General features: G+C 42.8%; 2 protein-coding genes and 1 pseudogene across 4 annotated transcripts in view; 1 reads left to right on the forward strand and 2 right to left on the reverse strand.

Moving 5' to 3' along the window:
• Window positions 1-19,479, forward strand: part of pdcd10a (programmed cell death 10a) — a 36,998-nt gene that overhangs the window by 7,002 nt on the left and 10,517 nt on the right. The gene's annotated exons all lie outside the window — the stretch shown is intronic.
• Window positions 1,075-19,272, reverse strand: serpini1 (serpin peptidase inhibitor, clade I (neuroserpin), member 1). Of its 2 annotated transcripts, none has more exons than XM_061827152.1 (9): window positions 19,076-19,272; window positions 8,097-8,302; window positions 7,146-7,376; window positions 6,879-7,073; window positions 4,087-4,291; window positions 3,467-3,564; window positions 3,014-3,100; window positions 1,890-1,979; window positions 1,075-1,786 (listed from the first exon to the last, which is right to left on the reverse strand). In XM_061827152.1, exons 1-9 carry the CDS (start codon window positions 19,255-19,257, stop codon window positions 1,710-1,712), a joined length of 1,371 nt encoding a protein of 456 aa, XP_061683136.1. In that variant the 5' UTR covers window positions 19,258-19,272; the 3' UTR covers window positions 1,075-1,709. The 2 variants fall into 2 exon arrangements, with proteins under 2 accessions (XP_061683136.1, XP_061683137.1); XM_061827153.1 differs by having other exon boundaries at window positions 8,097-8,384; window positions 19,076-19,185.
• Window positions 15,962-16,080, reverse strand: LOC133505468 (5S ribosomal RNA; annotated as a pseudogene).

Consider the following 19,479-nt stretch of genomic DNA (forward strand, 5'->3'; position numbering starts at 1 on the left):
GACAGATAAGAGAGACTTAAAGGAAGTAAATGGATTTTTGTTTGTCCCAAGTTGTCTTGTTATATAATGGCCTGCTGCTGCCTCATGTCTCATGTTACTGCAGCCCTCCTGTGCTGTCAATTTTTTTCCGCTACACTACATGAACAATTTTGTGGTTTAAGATGCTCATGTATAAGGAATTCACAAAAATAATCATTCAAGTGTACAACGAGGATTCATCCGTCCATTTTGTAATTTGTTTGTTCTCATTGTGGGAGAAATGGAACCTGTCCAAGATGACAACCAATGGCTGGACAATGAATACGTTCGCAATGAAGGGAAATATGGACATAAATTGGTACATATGGACAGTGTTTTGGGAAAAAAAAAAAACTTGCTTATTAATTCCTATACGTTTGCAACACAAGTCAACATTTGTGTTGTTCCTCAGGGATTTATCCCGCTTCCATTGTTGTTTTTAATAAAAATGATTCCCATGGGATTAACCAGAACAGTAAAGATGGCCACGTGGTAGAATGGCAGTTAGCAGCCTACCTATGCCGACCTACCATTTAACCAGCCTTCCTACTCTATGTAGTTTTTCTTGTTTTCTTTCCATGCTTGTGCGTGTGTTTTTCCCCGATAATACGAGTTTCTCACAGAAATATAAAAAAAAAGTATATGGTATTTGAAGACTAAATTGTCAAAAGGCAGTGTTGTACCTGAACGAGTTCAATGAACGAGAGTTCATGAACTTGTTCTCGTTTCCTCCAGACATGAACTGAACCTAGTTCATTCTCGCCTAATGAACAAAATTTAAAATGCACTGATTATGGCATCAAAGAAGTTAATAAGTGATTCATGACTGCCAGTTTTTTTGTTTTGTGCTTTCAAGAAAACCTGTCAGAACACATGATATAATTTTGGTGTCCATTTCCACTCAACGTTTAATTAGAATATTAAAATTAGCACTTGAGCAATAAAAAGATCAAGCAAAGTACAAAAGATAATAATCCCAAAAGTAGTCAGGAAATCATAAAAACATAAAAAGTAGTCAGGCTGTCGTATGAAATCTGTAAAAAAAAATAATACAAGTTTAAGATTACGATAATTTGTCTTTTTATTGAGTTATAAGAGTGTATACAGCTGTTTTTATTGTTACTCCTTAAGTATGTACAACCAAAAATGGGCGTAGTGGACTTTTGTGAGTGTGCCAGCAACCCTCGGTTGGTCTCTTTGGCAACTTTTCACTCACCCCATCTTGGCAAGGTGTAGAAAAAAACACAACAACAAGATTATGGTCTGCCGGATGTTCATTACTAAGACGTGCGAGAGCATGTTTTAGCCACAGTACATACTGACCATATATAGAATACTGTGTTAAATATATTTAAAGGGAAACACAAGCTACAAATATGTCAGGATGTTTAAAAAAAAAAAAGAAGGAAATCAACTGTTCGTGTGGATTTTTGTGATAAACTATAATGTGGTTCTGTATGAATATCATGTGTACTCGCATAGAATACTCCCCATTACATAACTAGAGAATATTTAACACTTAATCCTCAGTGAGTTAGTGTGTCTATATCCATAGAGCTTTCTGTATCAAAACACGTTTGTCTTTTCTCAATATACAGTACAGCAAGTAGATAGGATAATCAATATTTCATGTCTTGATGATAAATGGGATTAATCTGATTGGCTGAGAATGAGTGACATCACGCCGGGGTTTATATGGAGTCACCGTCATGGTCATTAGGCTCGATGACTTCAGGGGTCAGGACCCTGCCCATGAAGAGGATGGACCCTAAAGGGACACACACACATATGTGCATTATTGTTTACAGTCTACAGAAAGCAACGTGATGTGTTACCAAGACATACATGCACGCAGACATGCACACAAGTACCTGTTCTCCGATTTCTGATGATGAAGAAGAACGGGTGATCAGCCATGACTTGTGGGTATAGCACCAGAGTCCTGGTCTGGGTGATCAATCCTGTGAAACCAGCAAGGAGAACACAATGTCAATGCGCAAAATGCTGCATTCCCACTAGGAACTCAAGTTCAGAATGCTGTTTCATCTGAAATGGTTTGGAGTCCAAATCTCAGCTCTTATGTTTCTGTGTGGTGGTTGCACGTTTCTTCCCGTTTTACTAGAATCCCCCAAAAATCACGTGCTAAATTCTTCGGTCACTCAAACAGAGTGTTGAGCTCTGTTGGCAACAACTATAGAACGGACCCACCCACGACACGTTTTGTTAACCCGGAAATGACATAACCCGCAAGGCGCAATCAGCGCACTTTTGTTATTCTTTATAACGAAGACTCTGTAAACAGATGTGTTCCGGTAGTGACTGTTGTTTTTCTTCTTATCGGGGACTAGCGTATTAAACCCAAATCATGGCTCCAAAGAAGGCAAGTTGTTTGTTTAAAGTTATTCTGCACTTTTGTTCATAAAAAAAAAAGTTTACAAGGCTGGGGGCCGAGTCGCTACAGATACATCAATGTGCTCCTAGCCTAGCGTACTCTATTAATAATGCAGACATTTTAAGTGAAAAATAAATACATTTTATAAATTGTTTTATTATATAAAGTATTTAAACTATACAAGTACTACTATGCAGTTTATTAACAGGAAAAGCTAAAAAAAATGCTTTAAAAAGCCAAATTTTTTAGGCTTAGAACGCATTATTTCTTTTTCCATTCATTGTAATGGGGAATATCGATTCGGTTTTCGAACAAATCACTTCTCGAACCGTTTTCTGGAACGGATTGTGGTCGAGAACCAAGGCATCACTGTACATTAAAATAAGGCCACCATTGGTGAGACACTGATGTCTGGTATCCGTACTCACCTAGCTTATCTCTCCTACAAAGAGTCAATAAGGCTCAATACTGGAGTTATGGACCCAAGGACCCACTGGTTACACTATTTACCTGTCTGACGGCGATTATCTTTCTCCTTAAGCACAAGCGTTCAACCATTCTTAATCGTACCAGAGCGGGCTTAGCTGCAACAATAAAGTCTACCTGATCCGACAGCTCCCTCTGCTCCCTCCTCAGTCACCTCCAGGTAGGCTTTTTGCACTGCCCTGCCAATGAAAACCTCCTTCTCATCTGCAACAATCGAGCAAAGACAAAACAAAGATGGCTACATGCATTAGAAAGCCGCGTCCGTTAAGTTGTGAAGACAATGCTTCTGACACGAGAGTCGGACTGATGATTATTTCCCCGTGCCTACGTTTTTCTTTCTCACGGAATCTATTTTTACAAGGGGATGCGACAGTTTCAACCTGCCCACTCAGTGGCAGTTACCTTGGTTACCTCGGCAAGTACCGGAGGCTACTTCTGTGCCGCAAATCAACGCAAATAATGAGCTAACTTTGAATACACATTTATTTTGCAGCGCTAATAACCGCACTGTTTAGCTTGATGGATCATTACATGAAGCAGATGTTCCATAAACCCGTGTGTCGTACATACCTGTCATGGCAGAGAGATCAGCATCCTTCGTGAAGATGCTCTTTATTCCGAGCGCCTGCAGAGTATTTTTAAGGTCCATTTTCTGCTCCACTTTGAACCTAAACGATGCCGTCACAACATTAGGAAAAAGGAAACCCTCGCAGTTTTATGGAGTGCATTTCTACCTCGCTGCAAACTAGTACTAGCACAGTAATAAACATATTGTCTGGGGCAGCTGGTGCATTTGGCTCCTGGGCCTTAAGTAGGGATTTGTCTGACTTTATGCACCTCTTAATACCACCACTATTACATCGCCATGATACAAACAATCAGTACCGTATAAAAACAAAACACAACAGCATGCAAGTGTGTTACGTAAAGTAAATCATCTGGAGTACTTAAAAATTAATACTTACGACCAAAACTTTTTTAACGTTTAAATAAAACACAGTACATCATATTCACTGGAAATCCCAATTATTGAACGTATTAATGTGTGCAGTTTGCAGCACGTGCATTTTGCTAGTCGACCTCGGCTGGAAAAATTTTGCTCTTGACAATGAAGCGCGGGGTGGTAAAAATGCCGACATCATCAATCAATTAATCCACTGGACACACTGGACCGATGAGTGAGGTCTTACCGGGGCAGATAGACTTCCACCTTCTGCCGTTTGACGTTATTGGCCCACTCTTCCAGCAACGGCGCCTTGATGATTGGCTCCAGAGAAGCCAGCGGCACTTCCTGCCGAGGCAGAACGATCATCATGGACGTGTCGTCCCTGTCGTACGGCATCTCTAAGACCTGATAAACACCGCCAGCTTCCTGGGAGCCATCACTGAACTCACCTAGGCGAGCGTGTGTGTGTGTGTGTGTGTGTGTGTGGGGGGGGGGGAGGCATAGAGGGGAAAATAGGAGTGAAATTAGCAAATTTAGACACACACACAAATATATGCACTGATGCTCACAGTGTGTCCTGCTTTACTCGGCTTGTGGGTTCCCTCAGGAAAGACTTGCCCAGATGAAGACCTCTTTGGGCACATTGAATGACGTGATTGATTACAGCTCGTGAGACCGTTGAAATTTTAATTAAAAACCATTCACGCTCCTCTTTGAGAACTCAAAAGTGAATTTGCTTTAAAAGACTACTTCTATTCAGCACAAGTTAGAGTAAACCGATGCATCCATGTGTAATTAAATATGGAGATCTGACAACGATATCCATCCATCCATGCATTTTCTTTGCCGCTTATCCTCAAAAGGGTCACAGAGAGTGCTGGAGGCTATCCTAGCTCTCAACGGGCAGGAGGCGGGGTACATCTTCAACTGGTTGCCAGCCAATCGCAGGGCACATGGTGACAAGAGACGCACTCACAATGACACCTAGGGGCAGTTTAGAGTGTCCAATTAATGTTGCGTGTTTTTGGGATGTGGGAGGAAACCGGAGTGCCCGGAGGAAACCCACGCAGGCACGGGGAGGACATGCAAACTCTACACAGGCGGGTCCGGGATTGAACCCGGGACCTCAGAACTGTGAGGCCAACGCCTTACCAGCTGATCCGCCGTGCCGCAAATTTCAAGTTATGACAATGCATTTTTAAAAGTTCTGGATTAAGGACACCTCCCAATAAAAGAAAGATGTCTTTCCGATTAACACGCTGATGTCACTTTGATGGCATCTAAGAACTTTTCAGCTTAATCATCACATCACAGCAAAAGATAAAAATGTATCCATCCAAAATTAATGATACTTACCACTGTCTCATTAAAAGACATTTAATTATGGGATGAGGCTTACTGACAAGATAGTGTTGATTATAGAGAAGGAATAAGAGATAAGAAGTTAAAATAAAGCTTTATGGTTGACACCCACCCACCATCCGTTTTGACTTGAGGCACCATTACTGCAATGTTTATTATAATTGAATGTTAATGCAATACACACTTCCTACAAATGTGAAAATTAAAACACAGAGCCTTTGCTCTTTGGACCTGTCCCTATTCCTCAAACGTCACACATTCAGTCAACTCCCCAGAAACCAAACCGGCACGCATTACAGTATGTGAGCGGCCTGCCGATGTTGCAGTTTGCAAGTGTATGCAATCTCGGTGCACCAAAATAGCTCGGATGCACCAAGTTTAGAAGCCACCCAGTGATAGGTTGATGTAATTTCCTTTGGCAGCACATCAGATTACATAAAAAAAAAAAAGAAAAAGAAGGATAGAGGCAGTTAACTGCTGCTTCACTCCAATAGATTCACCCACTATTGAAACTAAAGGTAGAAACATAATGTGATTAACCTGCTGAAAATACTTGTTACTGTATGACAGTGGAGTGGCACGGTGGGGCAACTGGTTAGAGCATGAGCCTCACAGTTCTGAGGATGGGGGTTGGAAACCAGGCCCCGCCCGTGTGGGGTTTGCATGTTCTCCTGTGCCTGCGCGGGTTTTCTCCGGGCACTCCAGTTTCCTCCCAAAATTAAATGAAATTAACTGGAGACTCTAAATCAGGCCTCAGCAACGTTTTTGAGGCTAAGGGCTACTTCGTGAGCACCGATCGTATGAAGGGCTACGTGACCTGTTTGCGGCAAATTTCAGACTCAGTTCTTTACACGTACATAAAATATTTTTGTTTTAATTTATTGTAGTAAATGACATTACAGATATTTTAAAATTTTCATTCACGTAAGCAAGTCAGATTCAGAATTTAAAGCACAAATAATAGTAACAATTTGTGGCCTACGGTATTTTTAGAACATACTTTGCGGGCGCCTTATATGGTCCTCGCGGGCTACCATTCGCCCGCGGGCACCGTGTTGGTGACCCCTGCTCTAAATCGTCCATCGGTGTGATTGTGAGTGTGAATGGTTGTTTTTTTCTTTATGTGCCCTGTGATTGGCTGGCAACCAATTTCGGGTGTACCCCGCCTACTGCCCGAAGATAGCTGGGATAGGCTTCAGCACTCCCACGACCCTTGTGAGGATAACTGGCTCAGAAAATGAATGGACGGGCTTTTCATTTCTGGCGCCTATTCAACCTGACTCTGGGCGAGAGGTGGGGTAATGGATTGATGGATGATAGTGTGACTGATGCAGGAACTAGAAGAATAATATACATTTTGCAACATTGGACGTGGAAAAACTGAACTTAATAAAATGTTCAAATGAAGTGAGAAATGTATCCAAATTTTTGCCCAGATTTTTTTTTTTTACAAGAAATTAATTACCAGTAGTTGTTTGTCCTCAAAGTCTGAAAATTGGTGCAAAATAAACAACAAAAAAACAACAATAATACAAGACAAATGCAGGCCAAAACAGTTCCTCTTGTACTGTACTGGAAGATATGAGTACATCATTCAACAAGGAGATTTTCCTTCAGGAAATGTAAAAGCACCCGCGTATTATTACATGAGTGACGATCGGCAAACGTTCCTACCATAGTAGAAGTCTCCCTGTTGGTACATCATGAGCGTCTGGACTTCCGACCCATCGTCTCTGCTGAAGGAGAAGGTTCTGGTGTTTTCCGGCCTGAACTGATTTTTCCAGGAGCCTCTGAAGTAGATGGCGTTGACCATGGCCAGACGAGTCGCGCTGCTGAAGTCCTCGGCGGATAGAAGGTCGCGGATCTTACCTAAGTCGGTAGTAGAGGTAGAACGTGATCAGTCAAGTGAAATAAGTGTAAAAATCTCCTTTTCCTACTCACTCTCTGTATGATTCTCAACCCAGCTGTTGATCTGCTCGGCCACAGCCGCCGATTCGCTGAAGTCAACGGTGTCTACGTTGGCTCCGAAAAACTTCTTCATCAGATGGAGGAACTCAGGGTTGAAAACGATGCCCTCTTGAAGGTAGAGACGGTTGGCCAAGTGGACCGTGTACTGGGTGTCATCTTCAGAGAGCGCTGCCGTCAGGTTCTGGAGCAAAGAGAATTCCGCCCCTGATGGGCACAAGCGTGGCCATTTAGCAAAGGAACGGGTATGTGGGAGGAAAACATCGGATTAGGCTTTTTACATGTAAAATCTGTTTCTACTTACAAAAATTTCATGTTCAGAAATGATTTCTGGAATGGATTAATTTTTTAAGTAGAGGTACCGCTCTACTTTGTCTACGATTTCTTTTATTATTACTATTATTTTTAATTTGTGGCGGCACAGCGGCGCAGCTGTAGAGCATTGGCTTCACAGTTCTGAGGACCTAGATTCAAATCCCGGGCCTGCCTGTGTGGACTTTGCATGTTTCCGCCATGCATGGGTTGGTACTCCGGTTTCGTACCTCATCCAGAAAACATGGATTCACTAAATTGCCCATAGGTGTGAATGTGAGTGTTTAGTTGTTTCTATGTTCCCTGCGATAGACTGGAAACCAGTTCAGGGTGTACCAACCATTTGAACTCACATTTACACCTGCGGGCATTTTCATCTTCAATTAACTGAATGTGTGTTTGGGGATGCGGGAGGAAACCGGAGTACTCGGATAACATGCAAATTCCACACAGGCAGGGCCGGATTTGAACCCAGGTGCTCAAAACTGTGAGGGCAATCTGTCTGACCTGTTGTCCACTGTGCTCTCTACTCAAAATCTCTCCAATTAAAATTGGAATCAAAGATGCTTTGTCTCGTTAGATAAAATTGTCAAGTTGTATTATTGTGTCGGGCACCTGGCAGCAGGTTGTCAAATCCTATGGCGCGTCGAATCTCCTCAAGTGACGCCGCCCTGGCCCCCAGCTCCACCATGCCCAGGGCCAGGGCCACACTCAGGGGGGAGAAAATTATATTGTCTTGACCACCCGTCGCCTGCAGCTGATGGTACAGTCTGACAGAGAATTCTGATGTCATGTCCTCTGGAATGTCCGCCGCTCGGCAACTGTAGCGCAGCAACAGGAGTGAGAGGAGGAGGAGGAGGAGAGGGGATGAAGTGTCCAGGATCCACATTGATGCAATGACAGCTGAACAGAAAAAGGGGGATGCCGTGTGAAATGAAGATGCAGAAGAGAAGAAGGGATTGGGAAAGGAAGGGCAAATGGGAAAAATGGGGAGTGAAAAAGGATGAAAGAAGGGATGGAAAGATAAGGGCACATGACGGATCGATTGGGTAAAGATAAGGAGATTGGGGGGCCAAAGAGGTGTGGCCAGAAGGATGGAGTGATGACAAGATTGTGAGATGGTGAGAGATAAATGTATTGTACACAATCATGAAAAGAAATGAAGGCCAGGAGAAGGATGGATGAGAGGAGGCAGCAATTAAAGGAGAGAGTCAGCAAAAGAGGTTACACGAGACATTTTTATGGCCAATTTGGCAGTTAATCTCGCAGCATGCAAGCCGTGTAGGACAACTACCGGCAATTTGTCATGAATGGCAGTAAACTGGCCCAAATTAAAAGCAGGAATAAAACACAAACAGTTTATTGGAGCAGATGCATTTTATCTGCAAAAGTCTTCGAGGGTCTTTTGAATATACTGCAGCGGAACCATAAAACAAATTGCTCAATAGTCACGAGTCGTTAGCCCGCATTAGCCACGTCTCTGCCTGTCACATTTTACCTCCGTAAAACTCAATGCACGTTAAAAAAACAAAACAACTGCCAAAGTGCTTGGTCTTAAACAGTTTTGAATCATAAGTCAGAGTATTTGGCAAACCCTTCGACTCCAATGTAATCCAAGCATGCCTTGACAGATATCATGCTGGGACAGAAAAGCGCCTTCCCCAAACTGTATCCACAAATTTGGAAGCTCACCAGTTGTCAGACTGGAATCTGCTGGCTGCTGCTACTTTACGTGCAGGTGACAAACAAAAGCATCAGTGTTCACAGCAACAATATCAACAGGCTGCAACTACCAAACTCGCACCCCGCCATCCCTCCACAGCAGTTTTTTGTTTGCTGTACTTTCCTCTCATGCCATCAGACAGTCAGACTCCTTCCAGCCATTTTGTACAAAGTAGCAACTGGAAAGGAGGTCTTTCCCAAGGCCAAACAAATTGAATACAGAGCGCAACGTGCCCCTTCTAACATCCAAAGTGATGATTGAACTATTGCACTAACAAGTCTGCCTCAGTGTGGCTGTTACTCATGGAAATATTCGGTGGACCAACAATACTGCCGTGTAAACATGCACGTTATCACATATGCAACTATTTGTTCGGCCTTAGTTAAAATGTTAATTAACGTTTGTTTTAATCAATATGGTAAGCGGCAGAAGCAGGCTTCCCCAAGATTTCCAGGGCCCCCTCGAAACAAAACTTATAAAGTTTTTCTCTAATTGAAAGTAACGTTTATTGTTTCAATCTTATTTCAAAATCTTATGCAGGGAGTCTTCGGGTTAAGACGGTCTCAACCTAAGACGTTTCCACATTACAACGCCCGCCCCCCATCCGCCATTTAGTCTGGCTAATGCTTGTCTGTGTTTGTGCGCTGGGAATATCTTCGCATTTTTCGCCATTTTTAGACATTATGGCCCAAAGAAGAAAGCTGTGTCTTTTAGCAATGCTTCTGGAGCCAGAAGAAAATCCATGATCATGGAAACGAAGCTCAAGATCATAAAAAGATTGGAGAAAGGAGAGACACCACCACCACCAAGGCTTCAATTGGTCGACCGTGGTGACAATTATTAAAGACAAAGCCCGTATTTTAGCGAATTTGAAGGTTTCCGTTCCTCCGTCGGACATAATGATCACAAAGCAAGGTTCTTTGAAACTTGTCGAGATGGACAGGATTGAGGACCAGGTTTCTTCACAATAGCTAAGCACAGCTTCCCCTTCTTCTTCTTCTCCATCCACCTCTCAGCAGTAACGCTAAAGTACATTATCTTGTTTATTTCAATGTATTTGTTTTTTTTATACAAAGTATTTTGGTGTAAATTCTGACTTTAATGGTGGAATCCGACTTAAGTCGAAATTCGAATGAAGTTGCTACTGCAGGAACGGATCTCATTCGTAGACCGAGGACTCCCTGTAATCACGTTAAAATAATTGTTTTCTAGTCCCCCTTTCTCTTCCCATGCAATGGACTGTTCCATCATATTGTGTACACACTTGATTTAGGGGTACAAAATAAAAAAATAGTTGGCATGGTTTGGGAGTATGAAGGGGAGTCATGTGGAGCACAAAAGGTTTTTTTTTTTTTTTCGGTCAAAACTACAAAAGGTTCCAACATTTTTCAACGTGATGAATGTGGGTAACTGACAACATCAGGAAAAGCAGGACGTTGCTGGGTGGGGGGAGGGAACGTGAAGAAGAAGTGGAGAGTGACACGAGTCGTCGTTGTCTTCTTTTCCTTTCGGCTTGTCCCGTTATGGGTCGCCACAGCGTGTCATCTTTTTCCATCCAATCATATCCTCGTGCATCTTCCTTTCTAACACCCAATGTCCTCATGTCCTCCCTCATGACATCCATCAACCTTTTCTTTGGTCTTCCTCTCGCTCTTTTGCCTGGGAGCTCCATCCTCAGCATCCTTCTACCAATATACTCACTCTCTCGCCTCTGGACATGTCCAAACCATCAAAGTCTGCTCTCTCTCTAACCTTGTCTCCAAAACATCCAACTTTGGCTGTCCCTCTAAGGAGCTCATTCCTGATCCTATCCAACCTGATCACTCCGAGCGAGAACCTCAACATCTTAATTTCTGCCACCTCTAGTTCTGCTTCCTGTCGTCTCTTCAGCGCCACCGTATCTAATCCGTAGATCACGGCCGGCCTCACCACTTTTTTATAAACTTTGCCCTTCACCCTAGCAGAGACTCTTCTGTCGCATAGAACACCAGACACCTTCCGCCAAGTGTTCCGCCCCGCTTGGACCCGTTTCTTCACTTTGGAGAGAGACACGAGTGGCTTTTTAAAATTACAAACGTGCATATTAAAGTAACTGTAATGGTAAAGTACATTAAATGTTGATGGACGCAATTATGGTAAAAGCGTTGAGCTGATTTTGTTGGATAATACTCCTCAAGAAGGATGTTAAGAATATTTTCTCAAATCTGTACTTTTAAATTGATGACGGGCATTAATATCCACAGTCTTTGGTGATTAATATTATCCACTGCACAGGGAAAGGAGACCATAAAATGGTTATGTAACTGGTCCGTTTTAAACAGAAAACAAAACATTTGTCACTGCAGTTCATGGGGAGGACCGGCATTTGACCAAACCAGAGATAAAAAAAAAAGGGTGCAGGAAAAGGATTACAGAAAAAAAAAAGCAATTAAAAGTCCTTGATTTTACAGGAGGAGATATGATTTGTGTGGTTCCGTAAGCACATTCCGACCTTTTCACTTGTGGCACGCCGTCTATAAGCAAATCTTTCACAGCAGCCGCTTGAGCATCGCTTTAAGGGAGTCACTCATGAAAGGTTGCAGATAAGCAGGGAAACAAAACACCCATCTGTTGCACATCATGCTCCCTCTCGTGACTAACGCCATCAAATCATCTGGAAAATCCTCTAAATCTTGACCAGTTGATTCTTTCCGTGTAATTAAACGGACCCGCATTTAAAGGTAGTCCCTAATCTCGCCTGTGTAATCCGGCAGTTGACATTTTACACAATTAAAAGTGGATATCAGCAAGCAGTCTAATCCTTACTGCCATATAAAACTCTACACCTGAAGGGTGCATTCTTGAGAGGCCACAGGACTTTTAGTGATGAACGTGGACGTCTCATCCGCAGAAGCACACGCATTCACTTCGACCAACGCGTTGCTGGAGAAACTGAGGTTACCTAGGCAACAGCAAGCAATGGCTGGAGATGTTCTGAACTTCAGTTATCGTCTCATTTCCGACATGCAGCATCTCTGCTTGATAAAATCTTCACCAAATGCACTACAAACGCGTAGCTCCAAGTTCACAACGGTGCCAGGATTTAAGAGCAGTGTGAAGTTTTCTACTCAAGACTCAATGCCAGCAGCGCTTTGCGTCGAAAGCAATTGTCAATATGGTAGTGATCTCACCCCACTTTTAACTGTTGTGGTGCATGTTGAGTGCTTTGGTGAGTTTGCTGTTATGCATCTGATGTGCCAGTTTACTGGGAAGTCACGATGAAAGCGGCTTACGTGGCTTTGAATGATTTGCGGTATGTTCTGGGTGATGCCAACTAACTTTAAAGTCGAATACTGTCTGACCACATTTTTCAGGAACATGATCTACAATATTATATTTCGAGGTTTGAACTGCAGTCCTGGATGACTAAACAGACAGTGTGGATGAATTATACAATACTTAAGCATATCCAACACGATTTTGTTTCAGCGAGAATCAAAGGATCAATTTTCCGTGGCCTTTTATGTGTCAAATTCATGCTGTGTCAGGTATTATCAAAGGTAAGCCGCAGTAGGATATGGAATTGTTTTATTTAATATTTCACTATTTAAAGTTGCTGACAAAATTTTAAACATCTGCGGTAGTTCAGGCGGCACGGTTGATCAGCTGCTAAAGCATTGGCCTCACAGTTCTGAGGACCTGGGTTCGATCCCAGCCCCGTCTGTGTGGAGTTTCCATGTTCTCCCCGTGCCTGCGTGGGTTTTCTCCGCGCACTCCGGTTTCGTCCCACATCCCAAAAACATGCAACATTAATTGGACACGCTAAATTGCCCCTAGGTATGATTGTGAGTGCGACTCTTTATCTCCATGTGCCCTGCGATTGGCTGGCAACCAGTTCAGGGTGTACCCCGCCTCCTGCCCATTGACAGCTGGGGTAGGCATCAGCACTCCCCGCGACCCTCGTGAGGATAAGAAAATTGATGGATGGATTAATTGGGACCCCCATCCCCATGTTTATGACTTAAAATGTTACCCTAAATGTATATTAAAAGACATGGTTTATAATAGCAAATGGTAAACTTGAGAGTAGATTATTTCTACTTCCATTATTTCCAATGCAAAAATTCTGGGAAAACGGAACATTAAATTAATAAATACACAACGGAATGCTTGATTTTAGTAAATGTTCATTGGATCAAAATTCTTCTCTGTTTATTCCCATTCTTTTAGTCAACATTCAGGACCAACTGCATAATGTAACTAATCCTTCCCCAAGATAAACATGAACGCTTGGAATAATTTACACTTTAACTGATTGCCCTCTTTAACTATTAAAGCGTACAATCAGTTGAAAGAAGATGATTATTTTTCCTCTGACCCAGTTCTTCAATAACCAACAGATGTATGCAGTAAATTGCTTTTGCCGCTTCATCTGCAAATACCCCTGAAGATCAAAACAACCATAAACTAGGCCATCTAAAATGTTTCTGTGGAGCCAAGCGCAAACCCCCGTACTGAAAAACATGCAAAGTGATTCTCACCTGAAGTCAGTTGGGAACAGCTTCAGCCCAACAGTGACCCAAATGATGACAAGCGGTACAAAAATGGAAGGCTTGTTGCAAGGCACACTGCGCAGGGAAATTGCCAGCTCGTCGCAGCTACAGTGAAGAAAATAAGTATTTGAACACCCTGCTATATTGCAAGTTCTCCCACATAGAAATCATGGAGGGGTCTGAAATTTTCATCGTAGGTGCATGTCCACTGTCAGAGAGATAATCGGAAAAGAAAAATCCAGAAATCGCAATGTATGATTTTTTTTTTTTAACGATTTATTTGTGTGATACAGCTGCAAAAAAGTATTTGAACACCTGACAAAACCAATATTAATGATTTTTGCAGTAGCCTTTGTTTGCAATTACAGAGGTCAAACATTTCCTGTAGTTGTTCACCAGGTTTGCACACACTGGAGGAGGGATTTTGGCCCACTCCTCCACACAGATCTTCTCTAGATTTCAGGTTTCTGGGCTGTCACTGAGAAACACGGAGTTTCAGCTCCCTCCAAAGATTTTCTATTGGGTTTAGGTCTGGAGACTAATTGGGCCACGCCAGAACCTTGATATGCTTCTTACGGGGCCACTCCTTGGTTTTTCTGGCTGTGTGCTTCGGGTTATTGTCATATTGAAAGACCTTGCCACGACCCATCTTCAATGCTCTGAATCATACATTGTGATTTCTGGATTTTTCTTTTTAGATGATCTCTCTCACAGTGGACATGCACCTACAATGAAAATTTCAGACCCTTCCATGATTTCTAAGTGGGAGAACTTGCAATATAGCAGGGTGTTCAAACATTTATTTTCTTCACTGTACAACCGTAGCAGAAGCAACTTACAAAAAAAAAAGAGCATACCGTCCTTATGCAGTTAACACAGTTTCATTAAAAAGAAAAAAAAAACAGGCAGTAAGATCATCTCCTTCAATTATCTCCATACGTGGAGCAGGTGATTGCTGCTGCAACATCAGAATGATTTCCCCATCTGCATCCCATCCTCATTGCAGCGACTTGGCCGATTGCCTTCCCTTGTTAGAAAATGACATAATGGCCGGCAGAACCAGCCTAAAGTCCCAGCTCACTCACTGTACGCTTAACAGAGGGTGAAAAGAGAGGTTAACAACCCTTTATTAATCCCCCACTGCAGGAGCCGGCAGCAAGAGGCAGAGGTGCGGTGTGAAGAAATTATAAATAGCTAAATTGACTGATAAGATGGGGAGGAAATGGGCAAATGCAGGCGTGTAAATCAAGAGCCACAAACCGTTTGACCCAATGAAAAATGCAAACAAAGGCACGTTGATAAAAGTGAGTGTTGGGCTCAAAATCACACCTTCTGAGGCCAAGACTTGCCCGAGACCAGAACTCACCTAGACTAAAACAAGACTTTGGGAGTTAAGACCAATACCAGAACAAGCTAAGACAAGCCTATCTCACGTGTCGTCGGGCGAGAGGCGGGGCACACCCTGTACTAGTCGCTAGCCAATCACTGGGCACATAAAAGCAAACAAATATTTGCATTCACATTCACCCCTACAGGCAATTTCTAGTCTTCAATCAATATACCAAACGTTTTTGGGATGTGGGAGGAAACCAGAGTACCTGAAGAAAAATCCACATAGGCACAGGGAGAATATGCTAACTCCACACAGGCGGTGCAGGGTTTTGAAGCCTGGTCCTCTGAAATGAGAGGCAGACGCTCTAACCAGTCATCTACCATACCTGCCTGACTGGCTGTATACAAACCAAATCATGAAAATGATTAAAGGAAGAAGGTTTTGGTCTTTACAAGTGGTGGCGGTTAGGAATTGAAGATATTTGTTCTTTTACCACGGTAGATCAGTGCTGGTCTCTACTGGTCTCCACAGAAAATCCTGAATCCGCCATGTGAGATCAAGACAAAACCAAAACTTTTCGATGTCGGTGAGACAACCGTGACCTTTAAAATGTGGTCTTGAGTTCCAGACCAGTCTGGAGTGATAGAACATTAATACTTAAGCTAAAGGAACGGTAGGGGAACATATCAGTCAGCCATATCTAAGTACTTGCATGGCATTGCACATATGCCGTCAACAGTGTCTTTCTGTTTCTTTTTCTTCTTTTCCTTTCGGCTTGTCCCGTAAGGGGTCGCCACAGCGTGTCATCTTAGATGAACGCATATTTGTTTGAGACAGTTCTACGCCAGATGCCGTTCCTGACGCAACCCCTCTGCATCTAGCCGAGGAGAGAAGCTCATAGCACCTGGTATTCCCAGGCGGTCTCCCATTCAAGTCCTAACCAGGGCCAAACCCGCTTAGCTTCCGAGATCTGACGAGATCGGGCTTTCTCAGGGTAGCATGACCGTCAGTCACAGTGTCTTTCTGTTTCTACTTCAATAAAACACACACGTATGCACCTGCTCACTATGACACCGCAGTTTGGAGGTTAAATATGTATTAGGGTCAGCAGTGAAAGTGAAAAGACGCTTTCTTCAATTTGACCAAGGGAAGGAGACTGGAGCACAGGGGAGGTCACACAGAAAAGTGTGCGTTTTTTTTTTAGGTGTATAGGATATGTGGTAAGAAATATGAATGTGGTCCCATACCAAGCGGCGATGTTGAACTGTTTTTATGACCTAGGATTGCCAAATGTACTGGAGGATCATTATGCACAGAGGGTCTTTGGTTCATGTTCTATAGCCATGAAACACGAAATGTTATGAAAGTCAGAACTAACCTACGCTAACACAGTAGTAAAATTACAATTACATTAAATATTTCTGTTAAAAAAAACATCTCATGAAATCCAGTAAGTACTGCAGTGACTGTTCCGTGGGTCCATATTTTTTTTCGCTTCTAAATTGCGCACTCTTTGTTAATTCGCAATGGTATGAGGCGCCTCCTCCTAAGGGTCTTGTTCACGAGTGAGGGAAGAATGGAGCGGGAGATCGACAGACGGATCGGTGCACCGTCTGCAGTGATGCGGACCTTGTATTGGTCTGTTGTGGTAAAGAGGAAGCTAAGTCGAAAGTCGAAGCTCTCAATTTACCAGCCGATCCACGTTCCTACCCTCACCTATGGGCAAGAGCTGTGGCTCGAACAAGATTCCGGCCGAAATGAGTTTCCTCCGCAGGGTGTCCAGGCTCTACCTTAGAGATAGGGTGAGGAGCTCGGTCATCCGGTAGAGGCTCAGTGCCGAGTTGCTGCTCCTCCGCATTGAGAGGAGCCAGATGAGGTGGCTGGGGCATCTGATTCAGATGCCTCCCGGACGCCTCCCTGGTGAGGTGTTCCGGGCATGTGCCACCGGAAAGAGACCACAAGGACGACCCAGGACACGCTAGAGAGACTATTTCTCTCGTCTGGCTTGGGAACGTCATTGGATCCCTCAGGAAGAGCTGAAAGAAGTGGCTGGGGAAAGGGAAGTCTGGGTATCCCCGCTGAAGCTACTTCCCCTGCGACCCGACCCGTAGAAGCGGTAGAAAATGGATGGATACATATATCTGTATATAATGGCAGCATGATTGAACACAATCCGTCCTAGCATGCTGACGGACTATGCACGCGCCTCACCACCCCATCCAGAATGTGTATGAAGTGGTGGTAGATGATGAGCATGATGATGATGTACAAGAACGCATCAAGAGGGGAGGACTGCATGATGCATGTTAAAAGAAGAAGGATCAACTTATGAAGAAGAATCTGAGGAAGAGGACCCAGGTAAAATATATTTCCATTCAAAAGATGCAGTCTTCCATAAATAAGGAGCCTTCGTAAAAAAAAAAAAAAAACAAGTTAGTACTGAAAAAGCACTTTCTCTGTTCAGTCGGTTTCAGTTTCCTTTGCGATATGATTTAAAGTGACATAAAAGTAAATGTACACCAATGTGTTTTGGATACCATTATGTTTTTTATGCAAATTCTGAAACGCCCAAGCGCCACATTTGTAGCGAAATGCTAATTCAGCAACCGCCAGCGTAAAGGTATTTGAGGACAAACCTAGATTAACTTTTTTTTTTTTAATGCATTGGGGCCCATCAGATTTTATTATAACATGACAATCTAAATTGTATGTGTGTGACAATGTGGCATTGATTGTTAAAGCGAAGTGTGTATCAGACTGGCGCACACACAACACTACACACAAATACACGTACACACTCGTAAATCAGATATGAATCTGCCAACCATTTTTTGTTTTCCAAATTAGCCATTTAATTACATCAATTAAGTTTACAATTATTATTATTATCCGAGCCGCTTATCCTCACAAGAGTCGCGGGAGTGCTTGAGAGCTACGGTTGGGCAGAATCTGCAGTATATGATCCTGAAATGTGTAAATTTGTACAAATGAATCAGTAAGGAATTAAACCAACAATAATTTAAATGTAATCCATTTGAAACGGTTGTCAAAAGTATAGATTTAAAAATTGTAATCTTATGTTTGAAATCGACCATGTCATATTTAGATATTTTGTGCAATGTCCTCCGAACTCTCATTCTCAAAATTCAAACGCAAACCATGTCTTTCAGTCATAATCTGTTTATATAACGTGTACACCGGATTATGATATTTATCACCGCAATGTAGCAATCCCAGATGCATTGCAACCTGCACACAATGTTAATTAATCTCTTCTGCAACGTTTGTTGCCCGCCCCAACCCCTCCCAGCCTTATGTTTTGGTGTCATATCCAACGTGTATGTGTGTGCCCCCTCCGCGCGTGTGCCCTGCCTATTTCTTCCAAGCACTGCACTAATTGCATTTCAATAATTAAAATGTCTTTCAAATCTGCCTTCCAAGACCAAAACAGACAAGCGATGCGGAGTTGCTCTGGTCGCTTAAGTGCAAGCAGCAACTATGAGTGTTGAAGCGTGTGTGTGTGTGTGTGTGTGTGTGTGAGAGGGGTGGGGACGGATAGGACCAGGATACTACAATGTGCTTTGTAAATTCACACTTATTGCATCTTTGACATCCCTTTCCATGACAGAACCAACACATTGCAAAGGCAAAATAAAAGAAAGAAATCAGTAATAAAAAGAGGAAACAAATTATTGCATAATAAACATGTAATAAAAGGCTTGGTGCTTCCCAGCTTTGTAAAATGATCAACAAATGTGATTCTGTTCCTCTCCACTTGCTCCTTTAGTAAACTTCCACATATGCTAATATAGACAAATCATATAATTCCATAATGCCACTGGCAGTACGTCCGCATCCTTCCATATTTAGATCGGCATCGCAGAACCTACATCTTCCAAAATATTAGACAAGTTCATTTTTTTTTTTTTTTTTTAAATTCTAACAATTTGCACAGGTTAATCCTAACTGAGATCGTGTGTTAATCGGTGACCAAAACAGCACTTACCGATCGATGTTCAGCGTTGAGAGGGGGCGGCTGTGTGCTCTGTGCAAGCGTCTGTCTGGCTGCTGCTCCTGTGCTTTCTCCTCTCCTCTTTTCTCCCCTCCTCTCCTCTCCTCCTCTCTCCTCCAACACCGCATATCACTGCATGCTGCTTCGTCGCAGGCCCCGCCTTCCTGCACGCCCATTGGTGCAGAGGGCAACAACGAAGAGTATCATCCATCTTCCTTAATTGTGCTAGGAAAAAAAAAAAAAAAACATTCAAGGCAAGTTGCCCCAAAAAAAGTGATGCACACAGTATTGTATGTGGAATAATGATAATCTAGGTATTATTATTTTATTAATTTGGCAGTAAAATCCATTTATTTGCACCCAAATGGCCAACAGGCGGATATGTAGGTTACTTTTTC

Source organism: Syngnathoides biaculeatus, chromosome 8 (genome assembly GCF_019802595.1).
Source record: "Syngnathoides biaculeatus isolate LvHL_M chromosome 8, ASM1980259v1, whole genome shotgun sequence".
NCBI classification, from domain to species: Eukaryota; Metazoa; Chordata; class Actinopteri; order Syngnathiformes; family Syngnathidae; genus Syngnathoides; species Syngnathoides biaculeatus.